Here is a 15,202-nt window from a genome sequence, read left to right on the forward strand (position 1 = left end):
TCGCAACCTCACTTAAACTAGAAGAGCGCCTTACCAACTCATCTACGCCTTGGGTTCTTAATTTTTTAATATGCTACAATATAGTATAGAAGAGTTTACTTCAAATAAGATTCCCCTCAACAAGTTTTTGCAACAATCCTCTTGATTCCAAACTTGTCTTTTACATATACTTCAACTAGCAATTGTCCAATTTAAAATCTTGTTTGTTTGTTAAAAAAATGACGGGTATCAAATAAAAAAGCTTAAAACATCGTTTGATGTATAAATAAATAAGGTTAAGTGATTAGAATATCCTAATATCAATTAGAAAGATTCCTCAGTTTGAAAGCATGATTTGAAATTAAGTAACAACGACATCACTACAAATTCTTAGCACCATATGGGACAAAGTCACATTAAATCATTGGCTATTTTGAATATTTTCTTGTCACACTTGGAATATTTAGTGTGACAAGAAAATATATATGTATATAATCTTAGAATTTGCAGTCTAGCTAATTGAGCCTAAATAGAAAATGTGGTTGACCTTATAATTTTAAGTTGGATAGATCAATGCATAAAAAATTTGATAGCCTTAATTATTTGCAAAAAGTTGTAGTTTGTCCTTACTCCTTGGAACCTTGTTGGAGTAAGAGATGCTATGACATCAACACCATTTTGCCTAAATTTAACAATGAAAGATTATTTCGTTAGTGCTTGACCAAATCGAATTAATAGAATCGAATTAATTTTATAAAAAATATAAAAGTTTCAAATCAAACCAGCCAATCGAGTCAGTTGTCTTTTTAATTTGATTCGGTTTTTCAATGTATAAACACAAAATGAAGTTTTTCACTTCTCCAGCTGAAAAACTAAAATTTTCTATCATTATAAACAGGGGTAGACCCAGCCTTATAGGCTGAGGTGGCGTCCGCCTCCTCAATTTTTTTAGAAGAAAAAATTTAATTCTTCAATTTTTAAATATTTTTAAAAGATATAGTTAATTTCTGTACAATTCGCCCCATATATTTTTTTTTACCAACCAGCCATCCCATTTTAAAATTCCTATTTCCGCCCTTTGATTATAAATCGAGTCGAACCAAATAGATTGGTTAGGTTTGTTTAATTACGATTTTGCACACTCCTACCCTCTAACTATTTCGAGCACTTTTCTTAATGTTGCTATATATATATTCCCATATTGCAAGAAACATAGCAAGACAAAAACACATAATCCACAAACACTTCAGTAGAAAAGTGAAGCAAAATGGAGAATGCTGAGACCTCAAGAGGGAGTAGTGGACGTATTAGTAGTTCTAATGTATGGAGAAACACTAGCTTGGATATTTTTTCAATGTCTTCTCGTAAAGAAGATGATGAAGAGGATCTTAAATGGGCAGCTTTAGAGAAATTGCCTACTTATTTACGTATAAGGAGAGGTATACTCAAGGAAGAAGAAGGCCAAACTCGAGAGATTGATATAAACAGTTTAGGATTAATAGAGAAAAAGAATTTATTGGAGAGATTAGTGAAAATTGCTGAAGAAGATCATGAAAAATTCTTGTTGAAGCTCAAGGACCGCATTGACAAGTATGTTTAACGTTTTTTTTATGTTCTTTTACTCCTGTTCGGCCTTGGTTTACGTTCGTTGCTTCTTATTGAAAACTGTTTTTAGAAATGGTTGCAAACTGTGTTTTTTAGTAACCGTTTGCAACCCTTTTAGAAACAGTTTCGGAAACGGTTGCACATTGTATTTTTACAAATCGTTTCAAACTGTTCTTTTTAAATACACGTTGGAACGGAATTTGGAGCGGAAAGCCACAACACAAGGGTAAAAATAAAAATAAAGTAGGAGATGCGTTGGGGTAGAGATTCTAAGTTATAGTTTTGAGGTTAAATTTTACAAATATTTTAATTTTTTTAGATAATTTTGTAAAAATAAGTCCGATTTAGTATTAGAAGACTCAATGTAAGGTTGAACCGGACTGAACCCTCCTAGGCCCGGCCACAATCATGTGTAGTTTTTGATCATATGTTTCAATTTTTATATTGTGAATGTAAAACAGAGTTGGAGTAGATATGCCAACAATTGAGGTGAGATTTGAGCAATTAAATGTTGAGGCAGAAGCATATGTTGGCAGCAGAGCATTACCTACAATCTTCAACTTTTGTGTTAACATGTTTGAGGTACTACATTCATCAAATTGTAAATTGTTACACTCTTGAAAATGTTGAATTCATTTCTATATATAACATAGTAATTTCTTTTCCTGTTCCAAGGAAATCTTGAATTATCTTCACATTCTTCCAAGTAGGAAGAAGCCATTGTCAATTCTCCATGATGTGAGTGGAATTATCAGGCCTAAAAGGTGAGTAAATGTACTACTAAAATAAAGTTCCAAGACATCATTTCTTATGTCAAATTTTAAAATTCATACTGTCACGTTTATCTATTTACGAGAAAGTTCATATAGCGCAAGGACCGCGACCCCCCTGAATTGCCCTCTCGGCCGGAGTCGTGCCATCTGACGGATGTAGAAACTATTTTATGACAAATATAAAAAATAACTACTTTATGTTATATAGCTCACACATTTCACTGAATTTTGAAGATAAAATAAATATAATATCTTGTTGAAATAAATGTCTAATCATTGTTTATTTTTTCAGAATGACTCTGCTGTTAGGCCCTCCAAGCTCAGGCAAAACCACTCTACTTTTGGCTCTTGCTGGAAAACTCACTAAAGACCTAAAAGTAAGTCTAAATTTTTCTTCCTTTCTTAAAACAGCTACATGTTCAATACAGCTTCTTTCAGTGAACTCAAGAGACAAACCGACATGTCGTTTTTATGCAAACGACATGGTATTTTAAATAGACGACACCTGTAATGGAAACGATGCAATCTTTTTTTTGGTAAGCCCATCCGGTTTTCAAGGCTGCGCCCTGACTAATCCGGATCCGACTCACATCGCGCACCTGGCATGGTGGGTGAGTCTGTCAGTGGGAATTTTATGCATTCACAAGGACTCGAACCCGAGACCTTGCTTAAGCGATAACAAGCCGCTTACCACTTGGACCAACTCCCATTGGTTAAACGATGCAATCTTTGAATGAACGAAGCAGCAGGGATTGATCTCTCTTAAAAGGCGGGAGCTTTATAAGTTTCTTCCTTCCTTAAGATGCTGACTAAAACTGTTCACTTGCTTGTAAAAAAATTATTTTTTGTTTGTGGGTGGATTCAGAAAGCTAAAATCTGAAATGGGTATTTGGAAAAATTATCTTTTGTTTGTGGGTGGATTCAGAAAGCTAAAATCTGAAATGGGTATTTGGAAAAATGTTGCAGTGTTCAGGAAGAGTAACATACAATGGACATGGAATGGAAGAGTTTGTTCCGCAAAGAACATCAGCTTTTATAAGCCAAAATGATGTTCATATGGGTGAACTCACTGTCAGAGAAACTCTTGCCTTCTCCGCTAGATGTCAAGGAGTTGGAACCCGTTATGGTCAGTTATAAACTATCCACCATCGTCAAATTCTAGCTTTAAACCAACAACATTTTAAAAAAAAAATCAATTTCAAATTTAATGCAGACATGTTGATGGATTTAGCAAGGAAGGAAAAAGAAGCAAATATCAAACCTGACCCTGATATTGATATCTACATGAAGGTAATATTTCCATCTCTGTGTGAAATTTATTTTTAGCCCGCACATATTTGGTTTAGTGGTCTTAGTCTGAGCCATCTGGGCGCATGGTCGTGGGTTCAAACTCCCCCTTTCTAATAAATTGGCCATTATAGTCCGAAATTGCCAGGTATGTGGGCTTGCGGGCGGTCCACATTCCGGGGTTTGATTCGGATCAGGGAAGTGAATCCTCGTCACCAAAAAAAAAATTTCTATCTGTGAGTGTCAGCAAGAAACTGTTTTTTTTAGTTAATTTGTGGTTTTGTAATACCTGGATTCCTTAGGCTGCTGCACTTGAAGGGCAAGAGGCAAATGTTGTTACAGATTATATTCTCAAGGTACATTTTAGAGTGTAATTAGTATAATGAGAAACTTTTATAGTGGATTATCTTTGTAATTAGTCTCTCTTTTTAATTTGATTTTTTTTTATCAGATTTTAGGACTTGAAGTATGTGCTGATACTTTAGTGGGTGACGAAATGGTAAGAGGCATCTCTGGTGGAGAAAGGAAGCGAGTTACAACAGGTAAAACGTCACATTTTAGTTGTTGAATTGTAGACTCCAATAAACTTGATCAGTCACTTCCTAAAACAGCAAAAAAAAACGTTAAAATGGACACCGGAAAGGGGCTTAATGTATGTAGAAGAATAGATAGAATAGAGAAATCATACATAGGGGGTTGTCTATAAATGTGTTTACATCCCAATGTTGATGTTGAGCTGTACATTCAATTACAATGTGTCTACACAATTGCTGTAGTTTGTGTCTACACGTGCGGGTTATGTCTTGGGGTAATTTGCTTGGATGAAGGTGCCTAGAGCTCGAGTAAATGATACGTATTACTCGGGCAGGAGTCGCTGGTTGGGTAAAGGTGCCATCGTCTCATGTTATCCTTGACCACAGGGGCTGAACCAAGGCTAGGCTTGGGTAAGCTCTAGTCTGGACTGCTGTTGGAAATTTTCAAGAGAAGGAGGTAAGGTTTGTGAAGTCACCACTAGAGAGATGTTAAGTTCAGGCTGCCGGGATATCAGAGGTGGACTAGATGATCAAATGTCATTTAGCCGGCTGAAAAGAAATTCTGGTTTCGCCACTGCTTGACCATATGGACTTTTTGTGTTTTACCCTTGTTAATGGGCTGAGTAATTGTAGTAAATGATCCCTTTTTCACTTGATAATACCCAAAATGTCAATGTTTCACTGTAAATTTAGTGCATTGCTGGTGTTTGCATTTGCAGGGGAGATGCTGGTTGGACCAGCAAAAGCACTTTTCATGGATGAGATATCAACTGGTTTGGATAGTACCACAACTTTCAAAATTGTGAACTCCCTTAGACAATCAATACACATTCTCAATGGAACTGCTCTTATCTCTCTTCTCCAGCCAGCACCAGAAACATTTGAACTTTTCGACGACATAATTCTTCTGTCAGATGGCCAAATTGTATATCAAGGTCCACGTGAAAATGTGCTTGAATTCTTTGAACACATCGGCTTCAAATGTCCTGAGAGGAAAGGAGTTGCTGATTTCTTACAAGAAGTAAGCATAACAATCATAATCTTCTTGTATGTAAGCTTGTCAATCTTTTTAGCATGTTGACGAGCTTCTTCCTTTTGGATGTGATAGGTAACATCAAGGAATGACCAAGAACAGTACTGGACACATAAAGATGAGCCTTATAGATTTATTTCTGCGAGAGAATTTTCTGAAGCATTTCAATCATTTTATGTCGGTCGAAAATTAGGTGATGAACTTGCCGCACCATTTGACAAGTCCAAAGCTCACCCTGATTCTCTGACAACTAATAAATATGGTGTCAGTAAAAAAGAACTCTTGAAAGCTTGCATTTCAAGGGAATTTTTGCTCATGAAGAGAAACTCATCTGTTTATATCTTCATCATGACCCAAGTGAGACGTCTTGCTTTTTACCATTTTTTCTTTTACTTTTAACTTTAGTATAAGTTTTGAATTAATATGCAAGATTAAACTTCTAGTTCTGATCATATAACAAGAATAATATCACTGTTGTGAGAACAATTACCTAACTGTGATCTTCCATTTTCAGCTTATTATATTGGCTTTCATTACCATGACGGTATTTCTGAGAACGGAGATGCACCATAAGACAGAAACAGATGGTGGAGTTTATTTGGGTGCCCTTTTCTTCACAGTCACTACAATTATGTTCAACGGATTCTCAGAGCTTGCAATGACCATCTTGAGACTTCCTGTCTTCTACAAGCAAAGAGACCTTCTTTTTTATCCTTCATGGGCATATGCTTTACCCACATGGATTTTGAAGATCCCAATAAACTCTGTAGAAGTTGCAGTGTGGGTCGTTATGACATATTATGTTATAGGCTTTGATCCAAACATTCAAAGGTGGAAAAGCATATACTATAGATCATTGTTCATCTATGTACATAGATTCCAATATTTACGTAACTTTCCTATTTGCAGGTTTTTCAAGCAGTATTTGATACTAATGCTGACTAGCCAGATGGCATCTGGACTTTTTCGTTTGGTAGCAGCACTAGGAAGGAATGCAATTGTTGCTAACACATTTGGGGCATTTGCAATGCTTACTGCTTTGATCCTCGGTGGATTTGTCACATCAAGAGGTGGATTAGATATATTTAGTAGCAAGTTTTTCTTTTTGTCCCGTTTTGATGAAATTTAAACTCAAATAAAGATGAATTTATTGTTTTGTGTCAGATAATGTGAAGAATTGGTGGATATGGGGTTACTGGTCCTCACCCATGATGTATGTGCAGAATGGTATTTCTGTGAACGAATTCCTTGGGAACAATTGGAATCATGTAAGCTTTGTTTGTTTAAATTTTGACCAGAAAGTATCGTAAATTCCGAAGGTTTGCAGAAAATGACTCGATCAATGTGAGTAACAGCTCTGTGCAATTTTCTTGTAACAGATTCCCCCAAATTCAACAGAGCCATTAGGAGTTACTATCTTGAAGTCTCGTGGACTTTTCCCTGAAGCATATTGGTATTGGATTGGAGTTGGAGCTTTGATAGGATATATATTCTTATTCAATTTCATTTTTGTTCTGGCCCTAAAATATCTTAATCGTAAGTCTCATTGCTTGCATTTTTAACATTCAAACATGTGGCTTTTCTTCTTATTTTCTCGTGATTGAATTGATTGCAGCATTTGGAAAGCCTCAAGCAATAATATCAGAAGAGGCCTATGTTGAAAAAATTTCAATGAAAACTGGAGTGCCAGTAGAACTATCATCAAAAGGGAAAATCTCTCAAGGTTAGATATGAGATACTCCTAATCTTGTTGCTTTTAAGTGTTTTACGATTCAAGCAATTATGTTTATCATTATGAGCACAATGCAGAAAGAGACAATATGGCAAACCAAAGAATTGCTTCATTCAGGACACCTTCTGCGAGAGTATACAGCTTCAGCAATGCCGATGAAAACAGAAAGCGTGGAGTGGTTCTTCCTTTTCAACACCTTTCCATTACTTTCGATGACATCAGATATGCTGTAGACATGCCACAGGTACCTTCTGCCTTTCTTATGCAACGTTGTTTTAGGACGAGAGGGAATACCTGCAATTCTATAATTTAAGGGAACTTGTGTGCAATGGGCCAAATTTTATGGTTTCATAGAATGATATTTCTCAGAGAATTACTAAGACGTTGATAATTTTGGAATTGTTTTGGTTATATTTTTCTCTTCTCATTTAGTAAGTTGCTGTTTTCAAATACCAGCATCCTGAAGTTTGTATCATGCCTGCAGGAAATGAAAGCTCAGGGTATTACTGAGGATCGTCTAGAACTTCTGAAGGGTGTCAGTGGAGCATTCAGGCCAGGAGTCTTAACAGCTTTAATGGGTGTTAGTGGTGCTGGAAAGACCACTCTTATGGATGTCTTGGCTGGAAGGAAAACTGGCGGTTACATAGAGGGAAGCATCTCAATATCTGGATACCCAAAGAAGCAAGAAACTTTTGCTCGCATATCAGGATATTGTGAGCAAACTGATATACACTCCCCTCATGTGACAGTCTATGAGTCATTGCTCTATTCTGCATGGCTCCGACTACCATCTGATGTTGATTCTGATACAAGAAGAGTATGATTCCATCACCTTCTTTTTCTCTTAAAAACAGAGAACAAGAATAGTATCATAGAAAAAACCATATCCAAAAAATGTATCCTATAGAAAACGTTTAATTAAATTTTAACTGTGAATTCAATTTATGGATTGCAGATGTTCATTGAGGAAGTCATGGAGCTTGTGGAGCTGACATCCTTAAGAGAAGCGCTTGTTGGCTTGCCTGGTTTGAATGGTCTATCAGTCGAGCAACGTAAACGGCTGACAGTTGCAGTTGAGCTTGTTGCAAACCCATCTATAATCTTTATGGATGAGCCCACTTCTGGCCTTGATGCCAGGGCAGCAGCAATAGTAATGAGAACAGTGAGGAACACAGTCGATACTGGGCGAACTGTTGTGTGCACAATACACCAGCCGAGCATTGACATATTTGATGCTTTTGATGAGGTTAACCTTTCTTTTTGTTAACGAACTACTCGTCTGTTTGGTATCATCTCTAAGTACAACTTCTGATTTCTTTCATGTCACGTGATTAGTTACTTTTACTGAAGAGGGGAGGTGAAGAAATCTATGTGGGTCCAGTTGGTCAACATGCTTGTCATCTGATCAAATATTTTGAGGTTAGGCTTCTTAATATGTGCTTCACTGTGATTTTTCGGTAATATCTGCTCAATTGCTGACGATGAGGACTTAAAACTTGAAGGGCATTGAGGGTATTCCCAAGATTAAGAATGGCTATAATCCTGCAACTTGGATGTTGGAAGTTACTGCAGCAGCACAAGAAGTAGCTCTTGGAGTTGACTTTGCTGATATATACAAGAACTCAGAATTGTACAGGTTAGATCACCTCAGTGTCTTATGCAAAAGAAAGAAAAGAGTGCCCTGTGGACTATTACGGCTAAATTTTTTCACTTTAACATGTATCAATTTCTCGATAATCCCATTTTTAGTTTAGAATATTGAAATGGTGGAGATTCTAAGAATAATTGTTTAGTCCAGAACGTGTTATGCAGCATTTGACATTTCTTTCATTTAAAATAATCCAGGAGAAACAAAGTCTTGATCACAGAACTGAGCAAGCCTCTACCTGATTCAAAAGATCTGTACTTCCCAACTCAATATTCGAAGTCCTTCTTAACTCAGTGCTTGGCCTGCTTATGGAAGCAGCATTCGTCATACTGGCGAAACCCACCGTATACTGCAGTTAGACTCACATTCACAACATTTATGGCTTTGATGTTCGGGACAATATTCTGGAACGTAGGTTCAAAAAGGTAGAGATAAATATGACAAAGACTGTCTGTTCACTAAAAGTCAGAGCTTATGGACCAAAGTTATTAGTCTTATAATATTGTCAAATATTTTGTTTGATTTGATTTTTAGAAAGATATTTTATTTAGAAGAGTTATTTGTAACTTTCTTGCTATTGACAAAAATGTATGTTACTTGCAGAGGGAGACAACAAGATCTGTTCAATGCAATGGGTTCCATGTACGCCGCAGTTCTTTTCTTAGGATTTCACAATTCGACGGCAGTGCAGCCGGTTGTGGCAATTGAAAGAACAGTGTTTTACAGAGAAAAAGCAGCTGGAATGTATTCTGCATTGGCGTATGCGTTTGGACAGGTAGATTTATTATTAGATCAAAATTGTGGATTATGTGATCATAATGTCTCCTCAACTAATCATTTGGTTTCGCTTTTGACAGGTTATGATAGAAGTTCCTTATGTCTTAATTCAGACCATGATATATGGGGTTATAGTGTATGTAATGCTAGGGTTTGAATTGAGTATTGGCAAATTATTTTGGTATCTGTTCTTGATGTTCTTTACCTTACTCTACTTCACTTTTTACGGAATGATGACCGTCGCCATCACACCAAACCATAACATTGCTGCTATAGTTTCGTCAGCTTTCTTCGCGATATGGAACATTTTCTCAGGATTTATTGTTCCTCGACCGGTAATTTAACTTGTCAATGTTGCTTTCTATATTGCAGGATAACTTGGCGAATCTTACATTTCACATCTCAATTCCATTTTCGAAAACATTTTTGAAACTTGAAAACTGTATATTTATTATCTATTCTTTTAAACAAATACTATGTTTTTCCATTTTTTGTTTCAATATTTTTTCCATTTCAGCCTTTTTCGTTTTTGCCGATGACTAACTGAAAATTGCATATGGCAGAGGATTCCTATATGGTGGAGATGGAATTACTGGGCTTGCCCTATTGCCTGGACACTGTATGGATTGTTTGCTTCACAGTTCGGAGATATTAAGGAAAAGATGGACTCTGGCGAAACGGTGGAAGATTTTTTAAGGAGTTATTTCGGGTTTGAACATGATTTTGTTGGAATTGTTGCTGCTGTTCTGGTTGGCATATCTGTGCTATTTGGATTCATCTTTGCCTTCTCCATTAGAACATTTAACTTCCAGAAAAGATAAGGGACTTATTTGTTTCACGTGATAAATATAAGGAGCATATTTGTACTTTTACCAAAAGATAATGTTAAGTTTAGTTAAGGATTTAGCTTTTTTAATAATCAAACTCAACCACATGGAATGCGCTGCAAGTAGCGACAGAATATCTGCAATAAGATTTTGTGATGGTTTGATCTCAGCCATTAACGCTGCATAATCAATTCAATCCACCAAAAAAGTTTGACCCTGAGCGCTTTATAATTAATGATCACTTCGATCAAGAATTTTTTTTAAGAAAAAAGTCATCCTGATTTTTGAATTTATAGGACTGATTTATATGAATGAAATTTAACCAATTTCAACATTTTAGTCCATAATTCTCTAATAAGATCATTTGCATCCACTCTTATACATGTAGTATAGTTAGGTATCTATGACGCTACGAGTCTTGCCACGTAGGTTTCAATTACATATTCAAATTCAAATTCAAATATAATTATAAAAATTGATTTATAATTGATATTGAATTAAAAATGTTTAGATTTAGAGAAATCCTATTTTACTTTGTCTAATATACTTTGTTTATTTGACCTTAAACGTCTTAAATTTAAGGCTAAACCCACATCAGAATTTATGTGCTATGCGTCTTTTAATTAACTGATTCCTGCAAAACTTGTAAAACTGCGGATATGGAGTATAGGGACATCCGGCTAACGGTCCGTTAAAAAGAGATCCAATAGAAAACCGTAAATATACAAGGATTCTGATAAATAAAATTAATTTACAGGAACCAATTGATTGAAAAATGTATAGTAGAAAGATCTCAATATAAATTGAACCTTAAATGTATAAAGTACTGCTCACCGTATGTTAGCATGTACTGCTTAATTAACGGTAATATATGTACTTCCGGAAAATTCAAATAATCACGTGAATGAAATCTGTATTTCATTGTCTACACAATAATAAAGATTTGATATTTGCATTAAAAATATTAATATCACAGACAAATCTAATTTTCATTGGTCGACCACAACATATATAATATTAAAATGAAACAAAAATAATAATAGAAGAACAGCAAATCAGTTCTGTTTGCATATCTCAGTGTAATTCACAAATTAAGTAATAAAACAAACATATCGTATCCCAGACATATGCAAAATGTCAGAATTAACATTTAATTAAGGCAACGAACCCGAAGCTTCTTTCGTTGGACGACAATATCATAATTCAATTTTATTTTATTTTGGAGAAATTACACAGACGGTGTCTGAATTTTTCCAAATTAACAATTTCGGTGTTTGAATTTTTATTTCCAAATTAATAAAGACTACCATGAACCATGAAATCGGTCTTGACGGTAAAAAATTTCCTTTAATATTTTTTAACATAAACTTATCAAACTCATGCATAACATCCCAAAAAAAAATCTTGAATTGGATTACAAATTGGAAGTTTTTTTACTTCATTTAATAAGAGAATGAGGGGAAGGTCTGCTTTGATTAGGGAGTTTATAAGTAGGGGTGTAAATGAACCGAGCCGAGCCGAGCTTTGGAGTGTTCATGTTCGGCTCGTTTAGCGAACAAGGTGTTCATGTTCGGTTCATGTTCAGTCGAGCTTTGAACAGAGTGTTCATGTTCGGTTCGTTTAAATTTTATAGTGTTCATGTTCGGTTCGTGTTCAGCTCGTGTTCGTTCGTTTAGCCGCTAAATGAACAAGTTCGCGAACGAGCTCACGAACGAGCTCGATAAGTACTAAACGAGCTCGTTCGCTAACAAGCTCGCGAACAAACTCGAAAATTACTAAACGAGCTCGTTCGTGAGCCGCTCGTTTAGCGGATAAACGAACGAAAATGAACTTTTAAATAAACAAACACGAATATGAGCTGAATAAATTAAAAACAATCTAATCGAACTCGTTCACGAATATGAGCTGAATAAATTAGAAACATAATTATACAAATTAATCTAAATATGAATTAGCTCGCGAACACCTAATCGAGTTTTTAAACGAGCTTGTTCGTGAACTATATACGAGTTTGTTCACGAACTTGTTTACGAACTCTTAATCGAGCTCGTTCACGAGCTTGTTCATGAACTCTTATTCGAGCTGTTCGCGAACATAAACGAGCCGAACACCACTATGTTCATGTTCGGCTCGTTTATATTAACGAACATAAAATCAAGTTCGAGCTCGGTTCGTCTAGAATACGAACGAACATGAACCGAGCTCTTATCGAGCCGAACACCGAGCTGCTCGCGAACGGCTCGGTTCATTTACACCCCTATTTATAAGGCAGACTACTACCTAGGGCCTTCAAAATTATAATCCGGACAAGGGCATGTTTAAAGCACAAAAACTCATAGGCACCGTTTGGATTGATGGATTCTAAACGGTGGATTTTAAACAATCAATGGATTTGGACAAAATCCATCGTTTGCCTCAAAAAAAATTTAATAGAATCCATGGATTTATAGATTCCCTCATTTTTTACAATCCATCATTTTTTAGGGTTTTGATTTCCCACCTACTAGGTGGGAAAGTCCAAATCCACCATTTTTTATGAATGATGGATTGTTATACTATTTATTTTTTTTCATAAATAATGTTAAAAACCATTGATTTTATTTTCAATCCAAACGATGGAATTTTAAAATCTATGGATTTAAATTCCATTGATTTAAAATCCATCGATTTTGTTAAAATTCATAGATTTTAAAAACCCTCAATCCAAACGGTGCCATAAAAAATTTGCAAAAAGAACTCCAATTTTAAACTTACTTGCACCTAAAACTTTAATTTTTGAATTTTTTTTTATTGTTTTTAGTTATATTCTAGTTAAGTCTATTTTTATTTGCAAAAAGTACCTCATTTTGACGCATGCACATTTTTTTCTATTTTTTCCCCTCTTATTCTTTTTCTTCTTCGTTTTCTTCTTCTTTGTCAATTTTTTTAATTTCATTTCAATGAAATTTCTTAACAAACTCTATCTAGTTTTTCTATAATACATCTAATACCGTCAATCTATAACACAAACAATCAAAAATACTAAGCAAATAAAAAATCACTTATAAAAAAATCGATCGTATTCGCTCAAAAAATTTAAAACAACGGAATTTTTTTCAATCGCCACCACCGTATCCTCTTATTCTGAATCTTCTTCTTCCTCTTTTTATTTTTTATCTGTTAATTATCAATTTGTATTGATAATTTTATTTACATGTTTGAAAGCATTGTAAATTATTTGAAACTGTTTTTTTTTTTGAAACTCTTTGAAATTGTTTTTAGATAGGTTTAATCACCAAAAAAACTCCGACCTTTTAACCCCTTTTCACTTGCACCCTGACGTTGCAATTTTGTCTATATCATCCTAATTCGCACCTTTCGTTTCCAATTACACCCTAAAAACTGAATTGACCCTTGTTCACTAGAAAAAAAAACCAATATAATCCTTCACTTTTTGAATAAAATGTCAATTTGATCCTTCACTTTTAGTATATTAAATATTTTTCAGAAAATAAATTAAAAATGAAGGATCAAATTGATATTTTTTTCTAGTGAAAAAAGGTTAATTTAGTTTTTTAGGGTGTAATTGGAAACGAAAGGTGCAAATTAGGGTGATATAGACAGAATTGCAACGTCAAGATGCAAATGGAAAGGGGCTAAAAGGTCGGGGGTTTTTGGTGATTAAGCCTTTTAGATAAATGTTGCAGATTTTTGTTTTTAGAACTGTTTGAAACTATTTTTGAAATTGTTAGAAACTGTTTTTTGAGACTGTTTAGAGTCTGTTTAAAGCTGTTTTTAGAAACCGTTTTAAACTGTTTGAAATCTTTTATAAACTATTTGAAACTTTCATAATCTATTTTGAAATCTTTGTTAGCTGTATAAAACTGTTTATTTAAAATTATTGGAAACTTTTGTAGATTGTCTGAGACTGTTTGAAACATTTGTAAACTGTTTGAAACCATTGTATAAAACTTAAAAAAAACGATTGCAAAATTGTATTTCAATTTTTTTTTTGAAATTGTTTGAAACCGTTTAAAACTGTTTTATAAAATTGTTGAAAACTTTTGTAAACTGTTCGAAACTGTTTTTTATTTTTAAAATGTTTGAAACCTTTGTAAACTGTTTGAAATCATTGTATAAACTGTTTGAAATCATTGTATAAACTATTTGAAATTATTGTATAAACTTTTTTAAACAACGGTCGCAAAACTATGTTTCAAAAACTTTTTAAAACTGTTTTTTTTTAATTGTTGGAAATCTATGTAAACTGTTTGAAACCATTATATAAACTTTTTTGAAAAAGGGTTGCAAAAGTGTGTTTTAGAAACTCTTTAAAATATTTTGAAACCCTTTCATAAAACTGTTTTTAAAAAATTGTCAAAATATGTCTTAGAAACCGTTTGCAACCATTTAAAACTCTATGAAGTAAAGATCCAAAGTACAAGAGTACAAAACATAAAATTCAGACACGCTGGAGTATGAATTTCAAGTTTTTGTTTTGGGGTAAATTTTACAAATATTCTTGTTTGTTAGGTATTTTTCTAGAAATCCCAAAACTCATCTCATGTGCGGTTCAGAGGATGAGTCCCAATAAAAACACTATTTCTACAGAAAATACTATTTATCGATATTTCTATTTCAAATGTTATAGTCTAACGAATGCTCACACATGATTTTTTTTTTGGATAAAAAGGGTTATATTTGGGCAAAGCTGTTGTTTTCTTTTTGTCATGTTTCTGAATGGCATCATCGCTACATAAGGTGTGTATAATATATATTTTTTCATCATAAAAATATAAGTCTGACAGTTTTTTGGCTGTTTTTCTTTCATCTTTGTTTACAAAGGCTTCTCGGTGCTTGACTTGAAAAGAGAGAAAGTTACTATTGAAAAAAGACATTAAAAAAAGATAAAAAAGATAGGAAATTCATCCCAATTATTTCTCCCATACTCGTAAAAATATCACCTTTATGTAGACTGAGCCTATATAAGAATTTCCTTTTTTCCTGATAATTAAAAAACAGCTGGTGT

At 34.3% G+C, this 15,202-nt stretch overlaps 1 protein-coding gene across 2 annotated transcripts; it reads left to right on the plus strand.

Moving 5' to 3' along the window:
* The first annotated feature begins 1,212 nt into the window (after positions 1-1,212).
* On the plus strand, positions 1,213-10,273 carry LOC126687738 (pleiotropic drug resistance protein 1-like). Of its 2 annotated transcripts, XM_050382296.1 has the most exons (24): positions 1,213-1,569; positions 2,046-2,166; positions 2,260-2,348; positions 2,650-2,734; positions 3,324-3,483; positions 3,571-3,647; positions 3,947-4,000; positions 4,096-4,186; positions 4,897-5,198; positions 5,286-5,567; positions 5,725-6,041; positions 6,120-6,280; positions 6,375-6,478; positions 6,590-6,746; positions 6,826-6,933; positions 7,020-7,186; positions 7,427-7,759; positions 7,898-8,188; positions 8,278-8,361; positions 8,445-8,578; positions 8,788-9,015; positions 9,194-9,365; positions 9,448-9,702; positions 9,931-10,273. In XM_050382296.1, the coding sequence occupies exons 1-24, from the start codon at positions 1,247-1,249 to the stop codon at positions 10,186-10,188; spliced, it is 4,353 nt and encodes a 1,450-aa protein (XP_050238253.1). In that variant the 5' UTR covers positions 1,213-1,246; the 3' UTR covers positions 10,189-10,273. The 2 variants fall into 2 exon arrangements, with proteins under 2 accessions (XP_050238253.1, XP_050238257.1); XM_050382300.2 differs by lacking the exons at positions 1,213-1,569; positions 2,046-2,166; positions 2,260-2,348; positions 2,650-2,734 and adding an exon at positions 3,004-3,242.
* Positions 10,274-15,202: the final 4,929 nt, after the last annotated feature.

The sequence above is a fragment of the Mercurialis annua genome, linkage group LG1-X, assembly GCF_937616625.2.
Source record: "Mercurialis annua linkage group LG1-X, ddMerAnnu1.2, whole genome shotgun sequence".
Lineage (NCBI taxonomy): Eukaryota > Viridiplantae > Streptophyta > Magnoliopsida > Malpighiales > Euphorbiaceae > Mercurialis > Mercurialis annua.